At 31.5% G+C, this 26362-nt stretch overlaps 1 protein-coding gene and 1 pseudogene across 1 annotated transcript; both read right to left on the reverse strand.

Moving 5' to 3' along the window:
* Positions 1–5516, reverse strand: LOC129290449 (uncharacterized; annotated as a pseudogene).
* An 8994-nt stretch (positions 5517–14510) lies between these two features.
* On the reverse strand, positions 14511–16158 carry LOC129291183 (UDP-glycosyltransferase 91C1-like). Its single transcript, XM_054928419.1, has one exon. It carries the CDS (start codon positions 16085–16087, stop codon positions 14681–14683), a length of 1407 nt encoding a protein of 468 aa, XP_054784394.1. The 5' UTR covers positions 16088–16158; the 3' UTR covers positions 14511–14680.
* Between the last annotated feature and the right edge of the window lie 10204 nt (positions 16159–26362).

The raw sequence follows: 26362 nt of genomic DNA on the forward strand, positions 1-26362 counted from the left end.
TCCGCTGAATAACTCAAGTGCGAGAGAATTGCTAAACGGCTAAAGCCATCACAAAGCATGGGAAACATTTACGTTAGTCTGTCATTCTCATTTTCATTGCTCCCCACTCTCCCCTAACACGATTATAAAAGAATTTCTCATTTCAATTTGAACGGACAAAAAGAGAGGGAGGAAATGAAAAAGAGAATCACTGCAATATGAAGAATATCAGGAATGTTTCCCCCTCGGCTCCAGAAAGAGCAAGGCTGAGTGTTGTCTCCTGTATGTCTCCCTACAACTCCACAACTTCATCTTCTCTGCATTCTCCCCATCGATCACCATCGTTCCTTTCTTCTTCGTCGGCACTACCCTGCAACAGTTCCTTCTTGGCGACTGCATCAAAACCTGTCCCATCAGTTCTCATTTTCCATTCCAAGAAATTTAAGGGAAATTGAAATTACCTTATCCCACAAATGCGGGTCTGCTTTCTTATGCACCTCAACTCTCTGGATTTGAGAAGGATCCTCCATTTTCCACCTGCATTCCGGGTTTGACTCGGTCCTCACATACTCACTCTTTGTCTTGTCATTCAGAGCAACTGCACCGGATAAATAATAAACGAACGGCTTCTGGCAAACATGGCGCGACACGGGGCGGGTATTGAACGGGTATGCGGTGTAGTCGGCCCGTTTATACCAGTTCAGGAAGGTCCTCGCGGGCATCTCCATTTCTCGCGGCGAGAAGGTACCTCGAAATATTTGAACCGCGTAGCCCCAAGACACGGATACGGTCCAAGTTCTTTTTTTGTCGTAGCAAATGGATTGTTGGATGAGGCCGTGCGGGTCGAGCTTCATGGGCCCTTGGAGCCTCTTCAGAGCTTGGATCCGGGTCATATTTGGAAATATGGGCTCCACCACATCCAAGTGGTGCAGTGAGACAAGTGGGGTCACTGGATGGGCTGCTAGAAGCCCAAAAATATTCCCGTACACATCAAACTGGTCAAAACATGAATGGCACAACACACGAATTTTATCAATCATAATGATAGAAGAATCTGAATTATTTTAAATAAGTACATCTCTATCTTTTATGAATCTGCGTAATTTTTTTCATATATTCATTTATTTTAGATAAATTTATTTTTAAAAAATTAAATTTATCAATAATCAATAAAAATAAACAAAGAGATCAAGGAGGGAAGATAGTGGAGGTTAAGGGTGTTCAACTTATACTCATTTTGATTGGTCCAATTTCATTCTGCTCATATCACAATGAATTTTGTCTCAATCTGAAAATAATTGGGATAATACTTTGTGGGACGAGGTGAGAAAAGGGTTCGGGACTAAAAGTTGTTTTAATGCGTACAATTCTTATTTAAAACTAAAACTTTTTTGTATTGATAATTTTAATGATACAAAATAAGCAAGACATGATAATCTTTCTTTACAATGTATTAATTATATTAATACAATTTATTCATATATTTATCTATTTAATAATTTTATTTTATCATATTTCTTATTTTATTTTTAAAAAGAGTCATTAGCTTAACATATCTCAACTAAAGAAAAAAAACAATTCAATGTTGTGTTTAACTTGTCCATTATTGTTATTTTTATAGTCTACAAATAACTTGTAATTACTATCATAATATGTTATATCTCATGTATACTTAACTTCTAAGGTACAATTATACACTTATAATTGTAATTGATATAACCCAATAATTAGCTTTTAATTGTTGAGATTTATGATTCATATTGTTTTGGTTATCACCTTAGTAAGTTGTATGATTTAAAATTTTAATTAATGAATGTTATTATCAAGACATTTTTCTTACATTGTCCACTTTATTAAAACAGCAAGACATTTTAATTTCATCTTGATCCTATCTTAATTCCTAATAAAATGATATAACTTTTAAGATGGGATGGAATATGAAACAAAAATTCAGTTCCAATTTAACACCACTAGTGGAAGTGGAGGTGAGCCTCCCATTTCCCAATCACGGAGCTGATCGTGGGCTCTGTATCTTCACAAATGTCTGATTACAGGAAAGGCTTTTTCTGTGGGCTACACTCATCATACCAGAACAGGACAGGTCATATTTTAAAGTCATGGGACACCCTCGCGCCACCTTTCTACCATCTGTCCACTTGGAAGACAACATTTCAAACTACACATTACTTTTGGGTTTGACTCTTCATTGAACAATTTGGACGCGTTTCTGATTGAAAACCTCGCTTCTAATTTTATTTTATTTTTTGGACAAATTTCCCCAGGATGACCAAGCAAATCTACTAGTTATTGAGTCGCAGAGTTTTAAAATTAGTACGAGTAGTATTCTTGTTATATTTTTCTGATAATTCATTACTTTCAATTTATTTTATCAAAATTTAAAAACATTAAATTTTACTGACTTTATCATAAAATTTAAAAAAATTTCACATCTATTCCTAATAAGGTTAAAAAAAACTATTTTTAACAATTTTTTAATATTTAATAAAGATAGAAAAGTAAGAATAAACATAGAAAATGCCTATCAAAAATTAATTTTCACTCTATTCTATAAATAGATAGGAAAGAGTAATTATTAGTGCCAGCATTTGCGGAAGGCTAGGTCAACAAATCATGATTCAACCAAACATAAACAAACACTTTGTCTGTCTCCACAAAAAGACATGGCTATATTCAACATTCGTCACAAGAAGTCAACCAACCGATTAATTTAACCCTAGGTCCATTTTCGCTAAGTAATTTACTTAGGTGCCCACTTTTACGGGCAGTAACAAACATTCTTTGCCCTGAATTTTAGACGCTTCCGTTTTGGGTTTTCTGGTGTTAATATTTGGTTCGGCCTTCCCAAAAAGCATATCATGTCATAGCCGTACAAACCACGTCTATGTTCGCTAATTGCTCTACATGGCTATTAGAGTTGGGACTATTTCACACCGAGCTCAACTAATTTACTAAATAAATTAAGTTAGATTCATGTCTTTAATTAAATTTATTATTTAATTAAATCTATTTAATTAAATGGATCAAGTTTATTGTTTCAAAACCTAACCTATAAACTTAACAAATCAACCTATTTACCTATATATATATATATATATATAATATGTAATATATCACAACATATCATATTCACCATTTAATTTTAACCAATTTATTATTATTTTTTATTTTTAACTATGTTTTCAATCATATTGGACTATATTTTAATTTTAATATTATACTTTATTATTATATTGTATGATAGTTGGTAAATTCTTTTAATTATTATATATTATAATTGATAAATCAAATTATATATTACATATTATAATATTTTAATATATATTTGAGACATTTAAAACTAAAATACAAGTCTATTTAATTCTTTTAAATAAGTTTTTAAATCAAATCAAACTTTAAGTAAGCCCAATCTATTAAAACATATCAATTTTACTATTTAATTTTTAATTAATCTATTTTTTTATTTCTATTTATATTTTCAATTATATTATATTTATATTTTAATTTAATGTTGTTATTTTATTATTATATTATATTGTAGTTGATAAATCATTTCAATTATTATATACTATAATTGATAGATCAGGTTATATATGTATATTATAATAATCTTAAAGTATATTTAAAACTTTTAAAATTAAATACGAGCTCGTTTAAAATGCTTACTTTTAAATCATGTCAGACTTTAAGTAGGTTCGTATCTGAACTATAAAAAAAAAAACTTTATATAAACTTTAGGTCAAGTTCAAGCCTATGACTAATCACATGCTCAGATCTATTTGATCAAAACCTAACTTGAAATAACTTATTTTCACCCCTAATTGTTACTCCCTTCATTTAAAAATATAAAACATTTTTAATTAAATTTCACCTCTCAATAAAGTAGTTACCTACTTTTAAAATAACTCTATCTTTTCATCTCATCTTTAATAAATACTCTACAATAAATATAAAATTATTATCAATAGAAATATAAAAAAATAATAATTATATTTTAAAAGATTATAAATATTTTATATTTATAAATATTTAACTTCTCACAACATATTTTTATTTTTAAATAAAGAAAGTATATTTTAATCATTTTGTTTGTTGTTGCCCAAATTGGTTGATTATTGATAATAATACTACGTTATTAGAAAAAGCAAGAGCCGTAAAAATGTCCAAACTCCTTCCAAATTGTTTCTACTTATTATTTTACCTATCTCAATCATTAGTCATGTGTTTCGTATCTATTCCGCTTAGTTTCCTCCGTTTTCTCAGGAATCAACCGGAAAGAAATACAAACAAAAAATGAAAATCAATCAAGCCGGACAAGAAAAACCATAAACAAGAATTCTAGAATTCACTGCTGACCTGATGAAATCCTCTCTCTTTGGTCAGAGGAACACCGAGCTCCGCCATACACGCCTGAATCCGATCATCTGAGCCGTACAATCCTGGGTACCTTTGAATGCACCTGTCCTGCATTTTCTCAAGCGCCACCGCTAAAGGATAGCTAATGGCGAATCCGCCACCGCCATAAGCCATATTGTAAGAGAAATATATATTCTGCAAGTGACTCTCAGACGAACTCCCAATGTAATAGAACTGCTTGTGATCATACTTCCGCAAGACCTTCACCAAATTCTCCGTCACGAACACCGTGTCGTCGTCCCCCATCACGAACCACCTCGCCCCCACCGTATTCCCGAGCCTAAGCGTCTCGGAAACGATGCGCGAGATTCGAATCGCTGATTTGTGCCCTTTGGGGTTTTTGTACGAAAACCTAGCGGTATCTTCGGAAATCTTCAGGGGAGGGAGCAGATTTTTTGTCTTTAGAGTCGGTTTCTACCTTCCGATCAAGCCAAACGATGCCTCGCATTTGATCAGGCCTCCACCAGAGCTTGATGTACTCTTTCCTCTGCTTCCATAGCTTCGCCGAAGCTCCGATTCCGAAGACGATGTGTGAAATGTTGGTTTCATCGGAGGGTTTCGGGATCTCCTCAACGGCGTCGTCGATCGACGGTGATATATGGTTAATTAAAGGAAGAGGGTTTTGCTGTTCACAGTCGTAAGAATGGTGACGAATCGAAGGGAGTAGAAGAGGTAGGAGACGGAGACTATGAGAAAGAAGAAGGCGATAAGCTTGGAGAAGGTCCATGAGAGATAAAAGTGTTCCGAATCTTTGAAATTGTTCTTCATCATCGTGAACATGTCTGAAGATGGAGAAGAGCCCCTGAACCCGGATATAAACGGACAAGTGAATTGTTCATAACTTGCACACTACCGAATGTAAAACCCCATCACAGAGATTTACAGGAAAAAGAAGACGAAGTGGGAGGATAAGTAACCCTCGAGGACCTTGAGCTTAACGAGAATTATAAATCTATATTGCTCGAATTTATACTTGAAAAAAAAAAAAAAGGTAAAACCAGCAACGCTTGGAATTCAACTCGGGTGAGAACTGAGGAAGAGGGAGACGATTGGTTGGTTGGAGAAAAAGAATAAAAGTGATGAGAACTGAGGCAGAAATTTTTGCTGGAGAAAAGGAAAAGCACTTAGTTAGAATGGGGAGAAACGCAACAACGCGTGCTTAATATATCATCATTTACATGCTTACTTACACAAAATGGATGTGAAATCTTTTTGGAACTTTATTCAGGAACAATGGCTGTGAAACCGGAAATTCTTCGCTTTCAGTTTGCCATTCATGGTTAAATTAAATTCAACAGACTTCCTTCCTCGTTTATGTTTGGCGTTACCAGATTTCCTGCAGGTCTAGATTCCATTCACTCGCACTTCAATTACCGGAAACTAACTCTTCTAGTGTTAGAACGCTTACATTGTACTATTCAATATAATTTTTTTTTTAGTTAAACTCCACTCACTCTTTATTGGATAAACATTATTAATAAAATTTTATTTTTATTAAAATGTCTTGTATTTAAAAATGAACTAGCTAGTATGTTATATATGTTGGAACCAAAATAATGTTGTAAGTATTAAGTAACTTTTATGTTATTAACCACTATTTTGAAATGATTTGATTCTAACTAAATAAACCATAGTAGACTAGAATGAAATATTTAACTTGGGTAGATAGGAAGAGGACCCAACTTGCACATGTTATGAGTAATCTTATTTAAGCTTGGAGGGACAATTTGGTCATTATATTTTTAAATAACCTTTTGCCTTAGCAAGTATATGCTTGCCATCAGCATAGAGTTCGAAATAAGGATCAAGCTTAAAAATCTCTATTTAAATAAAAATTTAGACTTGAAAGATAAGGGGTTTTTGAGGAAATTTTTTTGTTGGGGCCGACCCTGATAAGTCATGAAAAAATGAGCTCGAGCCTAATCGATCCTTTAAAACTTTTTTTTTTTTGCAATCTATGTAAAAACGGTGCATAGAGGAAAAATTTAAAGCTTAAACTTCTTTAATTTCTAATCTCTCATTTCCTCATCCTGAAGTTTGATGTTTTTATAGTCACTCATTTGCTCTCCTCGTCAGTCGTCGCTTATCTTTGCTTCACTTAGCATCTTTGCTCTCTTCCGTTAGCCATCGATTATTCCTGTCTTGTCTCTAATCTTCACCTCACTCAGAGTCACTTAGCTCTCCCTCCTACATTTGCTTGCCCTGTCGCCCCTCACATCTATTACATATGCTTTCCCTCATGCCTTTCATGATCTACTTTTTTACGCACAGCTGTTGTCTTGCCATAGGTGCTAGGTAATTGATACTTTGATTGTTTTAGGTGGGTACTTTGATTCTCACTAAATTTAAGCAAAGATTCTAATCTAAATTTAAGCAAAGTAATCTTTTTTTTTCCCAACTAAAGCAATTATCTTGATTTATTTTATATTTAATTTTAGAACATTGTAATAAAATTATAATATTATTTTTTTTATTCTTTGTAATTGGATTTACAGGCCCAACCCTTATCTCTTTATATAAGAGGCCAAGCCTCAAGATGTAAAAAAATTTTAAAAAATTTACTTCAAGGCCTAAGCCTATGAGGATCGGGCCTGCCTGTTTCCCAATCTACATCAGCATGTGTTCATATTTCAAGTAAGTTGCTTTCTCATTATCCAAACTCTAACATGGAATTTCGATGGACCTTGGCATGCATTCAGGTAATTTTTTAATTTACTCTGACATTATTTTACTTCAATATATATATATATATATATATAGAAAGAGAGAGAGAGAGCAAATATAATGTCATGGTAACCTTATAAGGGCACGGGCCCCTTACCATAGATTAACAATAGGTTAAACTGTTGAAATACGAGTTGTCTCAATTTGTGGGGATTTTTTTTTTTTTTGGGTCAGGGGGAGCCCCCCCCCCCCTTCTCCCTTTTTGTTTTGGTACGGCGAAGCTGAAAAGCCCAATGAAGGGGGAGAGCAAATTTTACAATAATCTATCAAATTATTTTTTGTTGACAAAAAGGACGATTACAATTGTAATTATATTTTATTTAAAATGAGGTATTATTTTGAAAAATTAAATGGTATAGCCATTTTTTCTTAAAATACGAGAATTAATTCAATTTTTTTGTATTCAGATTTGGGAACAGTACCACTTTATTAAATTGAATTTCTTAAAAAATACGTAATTTAGGAGTGTTTTAAATCTAAAGCTTCTCTTTTTAAGATATTTTTTTCTTCTTTTCGTGTACATGCTTTTGACACTTTTTTTTTTGGCCTAAACATGTTTTTGACACTTGAATCGACATGATTTTATCAGAGAATAGGAGATTACCCTCTTTAACGTCTTTATTAGAATATTGTATATCATTCATAAATTAAAATTATTTAAATTATCACAGAAAATCCACGCAAACATAAGAGGAAATATTTCAATTTTTTGTTAAATATTACAGTTCACCAAATAAAATACACATGAATCTAGTCAAATAATCTCAGATATTCCTCCACGTTTTTACGTGAATAGCTGTTTTTTAACCAACAGATCAGATATTCATCAAACAGTAAAATGTTTAAAACATCATATATAATAATAATAACAGTAATAATAATTTATTAAACAAGGAGGGGTTAAATTAAAAATGCATTTTTACCAGCAAAATACACTTTCATATACTTACCCCAACTCAGAAAGACCGTGACTTATTGGGTTTGGTGGGAATGGACTTTAGCAAATTCGATCCACATGAATTTGTTGTGGGTGGGGGCTTCGCTGCCTCATTTTTCTAAAAGTAATTTGTTATATAAAAAAATTATTCTTGAGAGCTTCAGATTAAATACAATATATATATATATATATATAGAGAGAGAGAGAGAGAGAGAGAGTCAGGTGAACCCTGTGGCTTGGTGGTGAAAGTGTTTGGGATTCACAACTCAAGCCACCAGTTCGGATCCAGGCACTCTCAATCTCGTACACACGAAACAACAACAATAAAACAAAAAAAAAAACATAAAACATTTACATATTCGAAAAATGCGAGAGGCTTAAAAAAACGTGAGAGGATTTTTTAACGTGATATAATTTTTTATTTCAAATTTTTTAACATATTTAAAAATGTAAAATGTTAATTGAAAGTCTCATATTATTGTTTATTTATGTGAATATAATTTCTGGTACAAGTATTAATATCTTATTTAGAACTATAGGTTTATATTTGAATATTATTGGATCTAAATAAGGGTATTTAAAAAAATAACTTTTAGATCCTTAAATAATTTAAAAAATGTAAAATATTATACGAATAGTAATATGAAACTTAAAATATTACATTGACATGGATTAGATTTTGGACACAAAATATTGGCCCTTTTTTTTTGGGCCAAGAAACATAGGGAGGATGGGTTAGGGGCCATGAACGTGAAACCAAAAGAACCCAATGATGGGAATTCGGCAAGCGAAGGCATGAGAAGCGATCCCGCTTTGAGGCATAAAATGGCAGACGTGAATTGTTTCGTAGACTCGTTCCTCACATAAAATGGCAGACGTGAATTGGTGCCATCATTTACAAAAAAAAAAAAAATATATATATATATATATATATAAAGTAAACTGGGGGACCCCTCGATATAGACATATCATGCTTATCCAACATGAACATGTCATCAATATATATCATGACATTTAAGTGATATTCCATCTATTTAAAATTATAAAATATTTTGGAGACATCATATTTAAAAGTGTCTTTTAGCTTTTAGGAATAATTTATGAGATCCTTTTTTAAATGCGTCCTTAACAAATGTTGAAAATTAATGAAATTTTTATAGGCATTCTTAATTAATTTGTCATATTAAATAAGAATAGACATAAAAATATAAGTTAGTTTTTAATGATGTTCACTATTTTTTTAGGGTGAACATTAGTAAAAATTACCTTATATACTTTCTCCATTTTGAATTATACTCCTTTTTATTTTTATTATAAGGTACATTCTAAAAAAAAATTAACATTTAATATAAGACATTGGATGTGTTATTAATTACACTTTTCTAATATTACCTACATCTAAACTCATTAATCGTGAGAGAGAATATAATGTAAATTTAAAAAAATTTAATTTAAATAGAAGTGGAGTTAAAAGTTTATTATATTTTCAGACAAAATTAATGGCTTTAATCATCTTTTCTTGATTACAACAAGATAATTAGAGGTGCCTTGTACTCCCTTCATTTTTTATTATTAGAGAAACTATAACTTTGACTTGTATTTTTTTTATAAACAAAATCACTCACTCTAATGAGCATTTATTGCACATTTTTTTAAATTACTTCTCATAACTTACATCAATGAGAAATAATTAATGTATATTTATGTTGATTAATATAGGGTATTTTGGTCTATTTTTCTTATTTCTCAACATAATTATTATAATTAACTAACTTTCTTAAACTGTATAATACATTTTTTCTTTTATATATAAAAACAGACAAAGTAATAGAAATGGAAAGGAATAAGTCATATTTAAATAATTTGCACTCCCAATAAGTTATTTAATGACATTTAAAATTATACATTCTTTATGTGTCTATCTTTATTTAATAGAGTATTTTAATTAAGACATTTTATTAATTAAACCCCAAATTAAATTTATCTTTGAATTTTTTTATTAATTATATCTTGAAAGATATAAAATATCTTATATTTTTTAATATGAATTCCCCTCCGGTCCTTAATATTAGGCAAATTTGACCAACTTTGCACTTATTAATAATAATTTTTATATCCTTAAAATTATTTAAAAATATGTGCTCCATCTGTTTAAAAATGTAAAGTATTTTTAATTAAATCTCACCCCTAATAAAGTAGTTATTTATCTTTAAACTAATTATATCTTTTTATATTTATCTTTATTTAATAGGATGTTTCACCCTAAAACAATATAAATTGATTTATTCAATAAGGGCATTTTTTTAAAAAAGAAAATAATTACACTTTAAAAAACTAAAAATTTCTTATATTTTTTAACATCTAACCCCTTTTAATGGATGAATAACTTCTTAATATTATCCTTATCCTTATTTACAATTAATAATCATAATAAATTGTTGTCTAGAAATTCAAATAATAATAAATAAATGAGGGGTAAAATTGAAAGAAATATTAATTACATTAACTTTACCTTACATCAAGGATTAAAAAAGGCTTTCAAATTTTGTCTTATATTAAAAATTGGAATAAGTGATTTAGGAGAAATTATTTTATAATACTGAAATAGTGAAGTGAGTAATTTTAAATGGAGTGAGAAGTAAATAGGTAAAAATAAAAAAAGAAGTAAATAGGTATAATGTTGTGACTCGTGAGGTTGTAGAAGTGATGATTCACATATTTTTTCCTCACTTTTATTGATTTTTTAGCATTTGTTTTGAACTATTTGAGTTCACTTGGTTAATAATTGTAATTAAGGGGAAAATAAATATTTTTAAAGAATTGTTAGAATTTATTGCATGTTTTTTCAGATTTTATTGAATATTATTGTTAATCCCTAAAATACATTTTTTTTAATGATTTTATTATTATTTTTATAGGTGAATATATGAAAAAGAGAATAAACAAGAGGATAAATTGAGAATTTTTTTCTCTCTCTCCTTTTTAATTTCTTGTCCACTCATTTTTGGCATTATTTTTTCTCTTCATTTTTTTTTAAGTGTTTTCCCTTGGCCATTCGGATGGGGAAGCAATTTTAATGAATCACCACTTCATCTCATTATCTCTTTTCTTCCACCAATTCACGTGAGCCTCACTTATTTTCTTCCACCTCATTTCCACTCATTTTTTTTTCTTTCTACACAAAATTATCATTCACTCACAGCTTCCTTAATTCATTCACTCGATGCACGAAAACTTCTTAAGTCATGTTTGATACATTAAAATTGGGTTCAAGAGAAATGAAATTGAAATTGGAATCATATTTTTACTTGTTTGGTATGCATGAATTCAATTCCTTATGAATTTTAATTCTACCAAAATACTTAGAATTCAATTCCATCTTCATCATGATGAAATTGCCACAATTTCATGGAATTGTCATAAGTGCCCCATATACACACTCCATCATGATGGTTGAGTTTTTTATTTTTTTATAAGGGCATTTTGGTCTTTATCTATTTTAAATACATATATTTATTAATATTATATTCAGATTCCATCTTCATACCAAACATACATTTATAACTCAATTCTATTCTGATTCCAATTCCGATTTCAATTTCAATTCCGATTCCGATTCCATCAAAAATTTTTTCATCATACCAAACGAGGCCTTAATTTTTTTCTCTTCGTCCTATCTTCTTCTAGTTCACCACCGCTTCATTCTTTCTTCTCCTTTTTTATTTACACACGTCCAGCTTCCCACGCACGCGATCGTCTTTTCTCTCATCGTATCTCCACTTCTCTTCGTCTCTTCATCTTGCTCCGTCCTGCTTCTGCAATTGGTCACAAGTTCCAAGATACAATCCAATCAGACAAGTCCACTCTCCATCCGATTCAAAACCTTGCAAGAATCACAGCCTCTACTTTCCAACTTTTCAATTCGCACGCTTCATTCTTTCCCACCATGGCCGTGGGTTCAACATCCTTTGGAGGAAGATCTGAGATGAAATTACGTGGCTAAATTCACTTGGAATCCAAGGGGCAGTGGATGTGCATGAGTCTTTGATCTTCAAGGAGGCTAAGCAATTTTAATTCTAATTTTCTTCTCTATTCTAGTTGCAATTTTTCTAAATGTCCTAATTTGATTTGAAAGGCTGTAATTAATACACTTTAAGTATTTGATAAAATGCTTGAGACATTTGGTTGATGAGAACTTTTATTTTGATTGTTGGAATGTTGGATTATATGCTGAAATTTTGAGCTTTATTGTTATATTCACATGCTTGGCTTGTCCTAGAATTGGCCTAATATATTAAATTGTATGATAGTATTGTTAAGTCATTAGAAACTTGATTTGGATTTAATCCACTGTTTAATTTCAAATTAGCTACTGCTTGTGGCTATTTCTAACAAGCCAAATGGCAATTTACACATTAGGAACTTAATGAAACAAGTTTAATTTGTCATATGATTGCTAGAATTCTAAGATTTATAGTAGCTTTGCTTATTAGGTTTAAATGGTTGTTTGGATTGCATAAAACTAATGAGAATGAAAGTTTAGCCAATTAAATATTTGTGATAATGATTTTATTTTACTAAATTTAAAAGAATTTATCATCTTTAATTGAACACATTTACTCATTTTTTCGTAAAAACTGAAAAGCATAAAAATATTGATTTAGGTTGACTTTAATTACATTTTAGGTGATTGAATCAAGACTCTTTGTTATTGTTTATTCACTTACGAATTAATTCTAAAATCAATCTCAATTCAATTCGCTGGGAAGAAGAATCTAAGTTGCACTTTATATATATTTAGGTTATAGGTTAGTTAATTTGAAGCTAATACAACTTAAGCTTATCAAGAAGCTATGTCATTTTGTTTTCCTTTTCGTTTTCTTTTCTGACCCTTCAACCTTGCATGATTGAAAAAAATCTCTCCCACACACTCTAAAAGATCAACATAATGTGAGTTCTCTATAAATGCGTAATATTAACTTTTTACCCCAAAAAATGCATAAAGTTAACTTGAAAAAATTACTTGTTTTATCTTTATAGTTTTGATTTAAGTATAATTTAATCTCTAAATTTTGATTCTTTATAACTCAATTTTTATAGTTTTTACTCAATTGTAATTCAAGTCATAAACTTTGACTCAGTACAATTCAGTCCTAATACTTTTTTGTTATTTTAGATACTAGTCTCTATATTTTAAAAAATTAGAAGTACAAATATTAAAATTATTTTAAGATTTTAATCTTTATAAATATTAAAATTTTTAGAAATTAAAAATATACGTCCTTAAATTTCAATATGTTTTTGGCAGTTTTTGTGAACTTAACTCCTTATTTTATAATCATTTTTAGCTAGATACTATGCCAAAACTTATTAAAAAAAATTAAAGTATTAGGCCAATAAAAAATAAACGCTTAAAAAATCCGCTACTATGTTAAACATAAAATTTAGTGACCCCATAATATCAATTGTAATATTTATAGTTTCATATTTTATTTAAAAAAGTAATATTTACATAAATTAATCAGGAGGATGACATAGACATCTCCTCAAGTTTTAAGTGTTAAACTTTAAAAATTTATAAATTTAGCTCTTAATTTTATAATTTTATTAAAATGAATTTATAATATTGTGTTCCTAATAGAGAAACCAAATTTATTTATTTTTTAATCATATTAAAATTTTAAAAATAAATTATAAATTTATCACAATAAATTTGTATAATTAAAAGATAGACTTACAAATTTATGAGATTTGGTACTTTGGATTTAATTTAAATTGATTAATCTTCTTGGGATCTATCTATCATTCTTCCAAATTAATATACACCATAACAACCTTAAAAATAATCACTTGACGGATCAATTCATTTTTTATAAATCAAACCCTAATCCTCAAATCCTTTACGATTGTCAAGCAGATTAATTTATTGATAATTCTAATTTTTATAATCTCATTTGTTAAAATATAGGAATTAATATTTTAAATTATAAAAAAATTAAAAAATATAGGGACTAAGTTACAACAATTTAAAATTTAAAAATTAAATTATATTAAATTAAAATTATAAATATTAAATTATATTGAATTAAAAGTCTGAGTTACAACAGAATGAAAATTATGAAGAGCAAAAGATTAATATTCTCTATTGAGTATTAACTTTTATGGGTGAAGCCGAACAAGGGCCGGAGGAGGTCGGCTCTGAGCCTCTCGGAACGATATGAAAGTCAACACCGAGGGTGTGGGTCTCTTTATGCCTCTCGGGGCCCAGTGTGGGTCCCATAATTAGTGTACGCTCTGATCAAAGACACAAGTTAATATATTTCATGTTTAAATTCATGGCAGTATAAATCATACTTTAATACTATATTTAATCATAATCACGCAGGTTCTGCGTGATATAGATATGAGACATGCGTATAAATTATAGACCCCAATCAAACGCATAAAGCCCACTTAATTCATAATTATTTCATGCACGATTATTCTCACAGCGATTGAAGAGCCAGAAGACAAATGCGTAGGCGCAAAGAAAAAGTAAACAGTAGAAGTACATATCCATCCACTCTTTTCATAATTGCGCAAGCACCAGCTTGCGAGGACCGAGAATCACTTAGTTTGGCGTGATTTCAGGAACTGAACAAGTTGGCCAATGTAGTGTTCATGTTGCAGCTTCATGTCTCTGAAAATGGGAGCAGCCTGCTTTGCACGGACCCTCAAGGGCTCTCCTTCTTCCAAAACCATGGCAATCTTCAGAGCCTTTGCTATGCCATCCCTACTGAAGGATCCGTCTTCTGCTCTCTCTATCTCCACAGCCAGGCCTTTCTCTACCAGTAACCTTGCATTCAAACCCTGATCGGCTATCATTGGCAGAAGCGCAAGGCTGTGCCCAAATCCTAAGATCTCGATCATAGAGCCCCATCCAGCGTGAAACAACGAACCCCCGATTGATTCGTGGCTCAGAATCTCCAGTTGGGGTGCCCAACCTAAGGTCACAATCCCCTTTCCCCTCGTTCTCGCTGCAAACCCTGGAGGTAGAAATTCTGTTTCGTCCTTAGCCCATTCTGGTTCTCTGAGAGCCCAGATAAATGGCAGATCTGAAAGCTCTAGCCCGTGAGCTATCTCGTGAATTTGTTCCTTGCTGAGCTTGCATTCACTGCCAAACCCAATAAACACAACTGACCTGGGCTTTTGGTCATCCAGCCACTTGAAGGTATCTTTCCACGGTTGATCATTAAGTTGTGTTCTCTCGTGCATGTCTGGTGGGAGAAAACCCGTTGGTATCACTGGCTTCCCGTGAAGTTGTTGAAGCAAATCCAGGTAAGGGCCCTCAAACTCACAGCATGTCCTTAAAGCAATTGCTCGGCTATTCTTCATGACCCTTGCAAGTCGTTCTACATCAGAGAACGGAGTGCCGTTTGATCCAAAAAAGAATTTGAACATTTGAAATGCCTCGTGCTTCTTTTTTGCCACTGATGAAGGAAAATTGACCCAAGGAGGGGGAGACATGAGAGATTCCATGGATGGCCTGACCTTCATTCGGGCTTCCCCTGTCAAATATTCAGGAGGACCGACAAATGAAGTTGTTGCAGCAGAAAAGGCACTGAAGTACATGACTGGAATTTGGAGTTCTTGAGCAATGTCTATCGCCCAGTGAGACATGAAGTCGATGATTATCCAATCTGGAGATTGATGTGCCACAAATTTTTGAAACGGGTCTTGCAGGAGATCGTAAGCCATTTTCAACTGTGGAATTTTGTGGAATGGGACATCTGTGGAAGCTTCTGCACCTCTTGGGAGGTCCCCATTTTGCAGGTGTGGTAATGGCAGCCCTATTAGGGCAATGAGGGAGGCTAAACTTGAAGGGACTTTGGGAAGTCTTTCAACATTTCTGGGGGTGGTCACGAAAGAGACTCGGACTCCAAATTTGGCCAAGGCGATGGAAAGCTGAAAGAATGGCATCATGTGGCCAAAGGCAGACCATGGAAGCATCACTACATGAAGTTCCTTCGCCATTTTCTTCTGTTTCAAGTCACTGATTCGAAAAAGAAGAGCGAGTTCTAGTTTATGGTGTAGCACTTGTGAACTTGTTAGTAGGTGCCACTATCAAAAAAGACACTTTCTAATAAAGAGGCGGATGGATTACATACGTGGCCTTTTTTGTGGCCACCAATCACACAAGCTACGTCATTTTTTGCCTCCGGGCCACCGCCTTTACTGAAGTTTTTTAATTATTACTCTGAGTAGACTCGATGGATTATTGTTTGGTGGCGATGGGAAGGATTTAATGTGAGAGAGAAAATGGGATTTCCCTTTTCGGAAAAAAAACAAAAGAATAGCAATTTTCAATTGTTCTGTGGGATTTCCCTTTTTTGGATAATATTTATTTTATGATATTATTTTTTATTGAAAAATATTATAAATTGTATTATTTTTATGATCTCTTAGGTATTTTTTATCATTGTAATTCTTTAAATCTCTTTCAAAGTTTAAAATTTGTTTTTAACTTAATAATATGTAAGAATAATTGAAACTTGTTGACATACTTTTACAAAAATTACATTTCATTTTAATTAGGAAAAATATATTTTAAATGATAATATTAATATTTTTTTTAAAATAATTATTTTATATATTTTTCAAAAACATACTTGTAAGAAATTTTTGGATCAATCGGGGCCAAACCTGGCTTGAAACTGCACATCAAGTTGGGGGGTGATGACCGGCGTGACTCTACTAAACATGTGTGGGTGGACATTTTCTTCTAGATGCAAGTGCTGTTTGGATATCCAAAGTAACTTTAAAAGGATTTTCAAAATTTGTCCCAAAAAAATATCCAAAGTGGATGGGCGAACGCAGCAGCTTGCTGAGAAGAGACGTTAGAGCATTAATTATGGACAATAGATGTTCACCTAATTTTTTTATTTGATCATGCTACCTTTTGATTAAAATTTTTTAATTTTATATTCACTAAAATAAAAAAAAAATATAATTTTTTCATTCAACTTGATCAGCAATCTAAAAATTTTATATTTAATGCCGATAGTTTAAATTTAATATTAATTTTTTTATATAAATTTAACATTAAAATTAAAAAAAAGTTAAATTTAAACTTGAATCATCTATATTAAATTTGGATTATACAAACTAGTGATTAGATTTAATAAAAAAATTTATAATTGTTGTAAATTACTTATTCATATATACTTTAAATATTGGAGATTTAATATTAAAATATAAAAAATTTAATATTAAATTTAAATTATTTATATTAAACTAAGATTGTCTAGATTGCTCGTGAGATTGTACATTTAGATTGAACAGTTAATTATATTAATTTTCAATAACAATATAAGTTGAACTGTTTAGTATATAATTTTTTTCAACATATCAAACTTTATACTTTTTAATCTTATTATTTAACATGTCAAAGCTTATACTATTTAAATTTTTATCATATTTTTAAAAATTTTTAATGTATATGTGCAACAAATTAAAATTATAAATCATCAAAAATTAATTTTCTTTTTTATAATTATACATTTAGAAGTACATTTCATTTTATATAATTCAAATAATTTTTAATTTCTCAAATTAATTTTTTAAAAAATATATCCAAATAAATATTTTGTTACAATAATTAAATTTTATTAAATTAGTTTTCATCAAATAAACTTTTCAATAAATTAACTTTTAACTAGTGGGGAAATCAAACATGCGCTTAATGTCTAATTAGTAATTACAGTTATTCCCTGGTAACAATAATGAGATACCTGATGACTGATGTAATTTGCCCGCTTTCCTTTTATATCCCCGAACAGTCTGCCCTTTTACCTAATGAAATATCCCATTTCCATTGACTCGGAAGAGGAGGAGGAGGAGGTACCTGTTGTGTTTGGTTTCTCTAAAATGTTATTTTTATCGTTGAACTGAAAAAGCAACTCCATTGATTGTATACATTATATGAAGGGATAGTTTGTTTAAAAAAAAATGATAAAGATGGGAGCCAATGAAGAATTAGATTTTTTCATATTGGAACTAAAGTAAGCTCATTAATTATATTAGTTCCAATATAATTAATTAGTTTGTAGAATTAGTAATTAGCGTTAGGTTACATTAATTAGAATGACAAGAGACAATTGGTAGAGCTTGGGTGGAGAGTCCGGTCTGACGGGTTACTGTTTGATTTATTTTTATAAGAGCTTAAATTTAAAAAATAATATTTTTTAAAGAAATCAAGTTTTGAAGCCTAATCCAAGTAACCTTAAAAAATGGGCTCAGTTTGGGTAGTTTTTTTTAGGCCTGTTTCCGTTTTACCTCACAAAAAATAAAATACTTATAAATTTTAAATTGAATTTAAACTTTATAATATATATTTATACTTTAAAAATTAAAATTTTTATTATTTATTTTTAAATTTTTAAACACTATAATTTGTATTTTTTAAAAAGGATATAAAATATTATAATTAAAATTTTTAAAAATCATAAAAACAAGCAGACAAGCTGCCTTCAGCTCCTCAAACAGGTTTCAGGAAATGATTACTTTTGAGATAACGGACTTATAGGCTCGAAGGCATTATGCCAAGCCCGTTTCCTAGCCCTAACCGTGGGCTCAAATCAGAGTTAAGAATTAGGCTTGGACGAGTCTTATGAGGCTTAAAAGGATTAAAAGGATTGAACTTAAAAAACCTAAAAATATTTTAGGGTCAACACTCTTTAATAGTGTCTGCAAGTTTTTTAACTGGTGTAAAAATGTTCCTGTAAAATTGTGATCTTATTATGAAAAGTAAAATTTTTCTTAAAAATACAAATTAGGTGCGTGAAGTTTCCAGGTTAATTATTTTTACATGAAAACTTGAGATCCTATTCTGAAAATTAACCGAGCATGTAAAATTTTTAAATTAAAGTTTTATATTTTTCCTGAAAAATTGAAGTGAGGTGTGTAAGGCTTTCAGGTTAATTATTTTTTATGATATATTTTTCTTGAAAAATAAAAGTCGTGTGCTTCAAGCTACTAATTAAAGGGTATTTTTGACTTTTGACGTCTAGAGATATTGACACTGAAGAACCAAAAATGAAAGAAATATTTTAACGGGACTTTGAGACTTTTGCCTTGCCATTTATTTGGGCCTCATGTCCTCCTCCTCAATTTTCCCTAATTTCTTGCCCAACATGCAAGGGTCCACGGCACGAGCTTAATTTGTCGATGACGTTTTTTTTTTATGACTTTGTTTATACTCTTTTTTTTTTTTTTGCCAACGACTTTTTTTAGACTCAATGAATTATTGATTAACCTTTTTTCTGTCTAAAAGGTCTAAATTTATCGCAATATATTCATATCTTTATCAGTTAATATAATCGGGTATATAATCAAAAGATTTTCGATTCATTTTGTACCAATAATCAAAAGACATAGTAATATATAAAGAAAAAAAATGACCCACGAAACAAGGCCATTTTGTACCAATAACCAAAAGAATTTGTTTGTGGGATATAGAGGCGCAGATAATCATGTTATAGTCAGAATTTCAAGAGCAGATTACCTTCTTGGTAAGATATCACTCATAAAATCATAATATAATTAATGGAGTTCAAGAAAAGAAGATGACAGATACATAGAAAAACAGAGAACTGACAATTACATGAGCATGGTCTTGGCAACAAAATTACTTGGTTTTATTATAAAATTTAATAAACTCAACAAGATGGCCAATGTAATGTTCTTGCTGCAACTTCATATGTCCAAAAACAGTGGCAATTTGCCTTGCGCCAACCCTTCTGAAACCAGGGCTATTCTCAAAGACTTGGCTATATCATCCCTGCTAAATGATACATCTCCTGCGCTATCTACCTCCACAGCCAAACCCTTCTCTGCCAGTAACCTTGCATTCAAACCCTGTTCAATTACCATTGGCAGAGTCACCACGTTGTGCCCGAATCCCAAGTTCTCATTCATGGAGCCCCATCCGTGTGAAACAATGAGCCCCCAATTGATTCATGGCTCAGAATTTCCACTTGAGGTGCCCAACCCTCTTGTTCTTGCACCAAACCCAGCAGGTAAGATTTCTGTTTCACCCTCGGTCTACTCAGGTCTTCTTAGAGCCCATAGAAATGGTAGATCAGAAAGCTCTAGCCCATAAGCTGTCTCATGAATCTGTTTCTCGCCCAGCTTGCATTCACTACCAATGGACTTGGGCTCTTGTTCATCCAGCCGCTTGAAAATATGCTTCCACGATTGATCATTGAGTTATACTATTTCAAGCTTCTCGGGTGGGAGCGAACCCGTTGGTATCACTGTCTTCCCAAGAAGTTCTTGAAGCAGATCCAGGTAAAGACCTTCCAACTCTGCACGTCTTGATAGTGACAGACATTGCCTGGAAGTTCTCTACGCTCTTTGCATGGCGTTTTGCATCAGAGACTGGAGTCCCATTTGAAACAAAAAAGTTATCAAAAAAGGGCTTGGCCTCGTGCTTCTTTAGTGCCACTGAAGAAATAAAGTTGACCCACGGTGGGGATCACAGTGGAGATTACATTGATGGCCTGACACTCATTCGACCTTCCCCAGTGAGACATTTTGGAGGACCAATAAACTGATTCGTGGCAGAAGAAAATATACTTAAGGACATGACTGGAATTTGTAGTTCTTGAGTGAAGTGAAACCTGTTGTAGTAATTGAGCTAGTGTCAAAAGAAGTCCTATATTGCCTAAATGAAGAGTACTCTTAGTATATAAATACTTAAAAAATGAAATGGGCTAGTAAAATGAGTTTGAAAGAAAAGTGAGTTCATGCACATAAAACAGGCCAACTCAAAACGATTGCAGTTGAAAAAACAAATGAATAATATGTGCATGCGTAACCGAGGCTTAATAGTGTTTAATCCGGTGATGACGAGCCCAATGCTTATATCTATGGTTTTAGCCTATATACAGGCGTGTGATGTAGATAGGGCAAGGTGCCAAGCTCTATAATTTTCGAGCCACTTCTTCCCTCCTCCTCTATCTATGTGCTATGTTCATCTGAGTTGCTTTCTGGTTAGAGTTGCTATTCTGTTGCCTTGCTTGTACAAGACGTGTTTGTTTAATCCTAAAAAACTGCTGGTCCATCGTCTAGGTGTGTTGGAATAGTTCTTAAAGATAGTGTCCTTTAGCACGTCTCAAACAAATTTTGTTTATATTCATACTACCAACAAAACTCCTAATGAGACTTGGAATCAATGATGATCTGATTTGGAGATTAATATGTGATAGATTTTTGAAACAGGTATTGCAAGAGATCATAGGCCATCTTTAGTTGTAGAATTTTCTCAATGAGAACATCCATGATAGCTTCTGTGCCATCTAGTAGGTCATCTTGTGATAGTTTAGTGGCAACTTTACCAAGGAGATCGGAGGGGCCAAATTTGAAGGGACTTGAGGAAGTGTTTCAATACTCTTCGGGGCGGGCACAAGAGAGACTCAAACTCCAAACTTGGCCTAGGCTATGGAAAGTTGAAGAAATGGTACCATGTGACCAAAGGCAGACCATGGAACTATGGAAGCATCACTATATGAAACTCCTTCACCACTTTCTTCTTTTTTTTCTTTTTTTAGTGTTCAATTCACTTAAATCGAGTTTCTTATTTGTGGATTCTAGTTTCCACGCATTGACATGACTAATTAACCAGGGTGGATAATAATAAACAAAATATATGCTCTTTTTTTAGGTACAAAAATATTTAGGTGAAGTGAGTATTAAGAGCTCATCAAAATCAAAACATGTATTCATACTCAGAGAGCATTTACAGATCATTCACTAATAAAGTTCATGCATTGGCAGTGTAATTTAAACTCATGATCTTATGAAATATTGATCAAATGCTTACCAATTAAATTAAACTATATTGATTGGGATATATTCAAAAGTGAAAAACAAAGGACATTATAGATTCGTTATCTCTTTAGGACCAATTGCAATTGCAAGGTAGTTTCTTTCCCACCAGGGACCACGACATTTCTTATCACGTTTCTATGACATTTTTTTTTTGGGCCCAATCCCATGTTTATGACTTCTTGTAGACTAATTGGCCAGTCTGGGACGAGCTCACCAACTGACCAAAGTACTATACTGATATACAAAAGAAAGGAGACGGGGACTAAGGATTTGCGAAGATAGTGGCCCCATGTTTGAATTTGATGATAATGTACAATATTTTGCCACTTCAATGGCCACACCCAGAACTGATATTTTTATTCTAGGCCTCACACTCATTTTCAGCCCAAGTCCAGTACTATATAATGAAAACAACAAAGCTCCGATCCCAATTCATTCAGTATTTTTTATATTTTATTGGACCCAATATTGAATCCCATGACACTGATAAACATCAAAACCACACCCTCTATGATCCACCGGATCAACTCTCGAGCCTCTAAAGAGAGAGGAATAATATTTGGACCTTGCTAGCTAGACAAAGGCTTATGCGATCTTGTATTTTGTGTTTGCTCAAGATCCAAGCATCATCATGTTAGTTCCTTAGGATTTCTTCTTCTTCTCTTTTTTTTCTTTTTTTTTAATACAAGATCATGAGAAAATCATAAAAGGATGCAGAAATTATATCATGTTAAATTTCAAGAGAATTCTGCATCTTGAAAGCAGATGATTGAAAATAAAAAACTCTAAATTATCTCGAAATATTTGGTATTTGTGAACATATTGATACATATGTTAGTTTTTCCAAACACATAATCAGATGTAGCCATTTAGTTTTTTTATAAAAAAATTCTTAATTTTCTTAATAGTTTTTCGATAGGGGATGAATTTTAAATAAGTTATGTTGGATGAGTAAAAAAGTTTTTATGGAATTAAACTGTGAATATTAATTCTTGTGAAGTTAACATTTTAACAAAAATTAAAACCTTTTAAAATACTCAAAAGTTGTTACAACATCACCATAAACTATAACCTTGTTAAAGCTGATTGACTCATCAATATTAAGTCTATCCAACCTGCTTTTAAAGAACATCATTTTGCTTTAATTTAAGCTTGTCTTTACTCAAAAGATTCACTATGAATTTAAAGCCTTATATCATTAATTATTTGTTGGGTATAAGAAAACGTAATATCTTTATTACAATTAATTTCTTCAAAATAAATCTCCGTACATTTCATTTCCCCTATGTTTTGGGAGTGATGCGCAAAAAACCTCTGCTATGGAGTTCTTTTTGTACTCAAGCTACTGGTCTCATATTTTGCATTTCAAGGTATTCATTCTTGCCATGGGGTCCTTAGGATTTGAAGTATAGAGAGTGTGGAGATAAATGAATTGTATTGTTTGAACTCAAGAACAATATGGTTCATTGTATTTTTGTATTGGATAGCTCATGCTTTGTTTGAATGGGAGAACAATGATGGAGGGAAGGTAAAAAAGCAAGAAACCTCGTAGCTCTCACGTAACTCCATTATCTCAGCACTGGCAGAGTAATTGATAAAAATGACCAAAGTTATAATTTTAAATTTCAAATACCCAATGGAAGGTGTGGCTTTATTGCAAAAAAAGACGAAAGAGGAAGTTATCTTTTGGGGGAAGCAAACAGAGAATGGGCTCGTGAATGGTGATGGGATTTTGAGGTCGGGGCACAGAAAGTTTGTCGGTCTTTGAATCACATCCACAAACGCCCCCACTTCCTAAGATCACGCCCCTCGCTTTCTAGAAATTCCTAGTGCTCTCGTGACTCCAACATTCTCATTTCTATATTATTTATCATGTTCTTCTATAATTATTAATATAAAAATTTGATAAATTATATTATTATTTGTAAATAATAAATACTAAATATTAAGATACTAATAATTATTCATCGGTGCAATGAGCCATTTGGCAAGTTTACCCACTCCCTTTAATTTTTATTATTTTCTTGATTCAAAAATGTAACTTATTTTTAAGAGGTTGATTGTTAAAAAATATAAAATATTTTTAATATTTTAAAGAGTACTCATTGCTTCTTATTCTTTTTTTTTTTTGGGTTTACCATATCTTTAATGAACAAAACACTTTATATTCATTTTAGAGTGGAATATCATGTTAAATACGGATATAAATGGAAAGATAATATTAGTTTCAAGATAATTAACTACTTTATTAAAAGTGAGATTTTATTAAAATGCCTTATATTTTTTATAGGGAGAGTATAAGGCAGATCTAACTATCTCATGAGAATCAGAAACAAATGGTTAAATCATTAATTTACATGAAAATATAATAAACTTTTAATTTTACTATTAGTTAAATAATAATTTTTAAAATTTGTATTACATTCTTTCTTATAAATGTTTAAATAAGGACAATCTTAAAAAATTATGCTATAATTAATAATTTATTTAGTGCTTTATATTAAGGATCAGAAAATCATTTTAGTAGGCACCCTGTAATAAAACGGAAGAAGTATTTTAAAGTGTCTCCTAATTTTAATTTTAAATTTTTTTATATATATTATCTCCAGTATCACATGAGATATTTGTTGAGATTAGCTGCTCTATTCCTTCGTGATTATAGAACATAGTTATCCCATCTCCAGTGATTGTCACATAAATGCGTGAAATCAACATGATTAGTTTTCAACATATTTTTCACAAGTTGAATGTTATGTTTGAACATTAAAACCAAGTGTGCTAGAAATATGGAGCCTGAAAATTAACTACAGAATTTTTGAGCTACCTTACCTTAATTCATTCAGACGCAAGAATGTAAAGATATTAGTGTGAAAGGTGTTTTGATTAATAGAAAATAAAGTACAAAGTCACAGTGATTATAACTTGTGCATTGAAAATAAACCTGAATCTAAATATGAAATACCAGCACATTATTTAGAAAAATGAATTTGAGGTGGTTTCTAGTGTAAGCTGTTGTTCTTGTTATGTCATTAATTTGAGTCCCTTTTATAATCGTTCATCAAAGACCATTATGCTTGAAGAATTTGAAGCTCGCATGTAAAATATTTGTGAGCACTCAACATGACCTTGCAAGATTCGCTACATGTTAGATAATGATCTCATATTTACTCAACGATCTTCCATACCCAATCATTTTAAGTATTGAGGATCAAGTTGAGTATGCAAGTGGCTTGACTCCTTTTGCAAAAGAGTCGAGTCTTGTCTTAATTTAAAAATATTATTTTAATTTTTTTTTTCTTTCAATGATTTTGGGGTGACGTTTTGATTTAAACCTAAATACAATGCAAATGCAAATGGTTTAAAAGATATGACTCATATCTTATATATATATATATATATATATAAAACAAGAGAAAAATTAAACAGCAATATTAATATCATGCTACAAAATTAAATTAAAGCTAAACCAGGAGGGAAGTGGAAGCCACATGAAACCCAATAACACATAAAAGCGGTTGCTTTTGCGAGCACGTCAACAGTTCCATTAGCTACAAAACTACTTATGTCTTGCTTGTAAGAAATTTCACAAATATAAAAAGTGATCCTGATTATAAGATGTCAAATAAAAAAAGTGAAACAATCTTCCATTTTTGGAAATAATAACGCGACATTGTTTTTCTTTAATTAATAAGAACATAATTGAAAATTTTGGATATTTTTAATAAATAAAAAAACAAAATAAATTTTCTTAAAATACATAAAAAATTGTCTCAAATATTTTGTAAATGAAAATAAGTTTTTGGAGAACGCAGATGGCGGAGGAAAGCCCGTGAAGAAGTGGGGCGGCGATGGTGGGGAGGGGCGTGAGAGAGTGCTCGCGAGATTGCAAAGGGCACGCCATGTCCCGGAAATAAAAGTGAACGGTGGGACCCACTTGGGCCCCATCAAACTCCTTGTACATTCCCCCGACTACCCTCCAACAGTAAAACGTAGCCATCCCTCTCCCTCATGGGCCATCACTCATCAGTATCTTGGACTTGCTGGTTAGGTTGAGAGGATTCTTTTGAAGTGAATACTATCAACTTCAACTTTCTTTACTGCTTTATCGTCCCTCCTTATTTTTTTCACATCACTCATTTCATCATCGTCAATCTAATTTATTATTCCCCCTGAAATCCCGATACTGTTAACCCCAATTGAAAATAGTACTTCCTACAACAGCACACATGTTTATATCAATAAAACCACTGAGAACATGATTTCCTTCCATCAACATAATTAATCACCCATTATCATTAATAAAGTCTGTCATGCACATTCACTTCTTCCTCGATCTCCTATATGTTGATTATTATTTAAATAAACCATTATAAACAAATAACAATTTCATTTTTGCAATGCTCCATCTACTTCATTTTA

The sequence above is a fragment of the Prosopis cineraria genome, unplaced genomic scaffold (assembly GCF_029017545.1).
Source record: "Prosopis cineraria cultivar Desert tree isolate PC_DT_omini unplaced genomic scaffold, ASM2901754v1 PC13, whole genome shotgun sequence".
Classification (NCBI taxonomy): domain Eukaryota; kingdom Viridiplantae; phylum Streptophyta; class Magnoliopsida; order Fabales; family Fabaceae; genus Prosopis; species Prosopis cineraria.

Bases quoted from the DNA above. Each gene is read 5' to 3' on its own strand.
- LOC129291183 (XM_054928419.1), bottom strand. From the start codon at position 16,087: ATGGCGAAGGAACTTCATGTAGTGATGCTTCCATGGTCTGCCTTTGGC.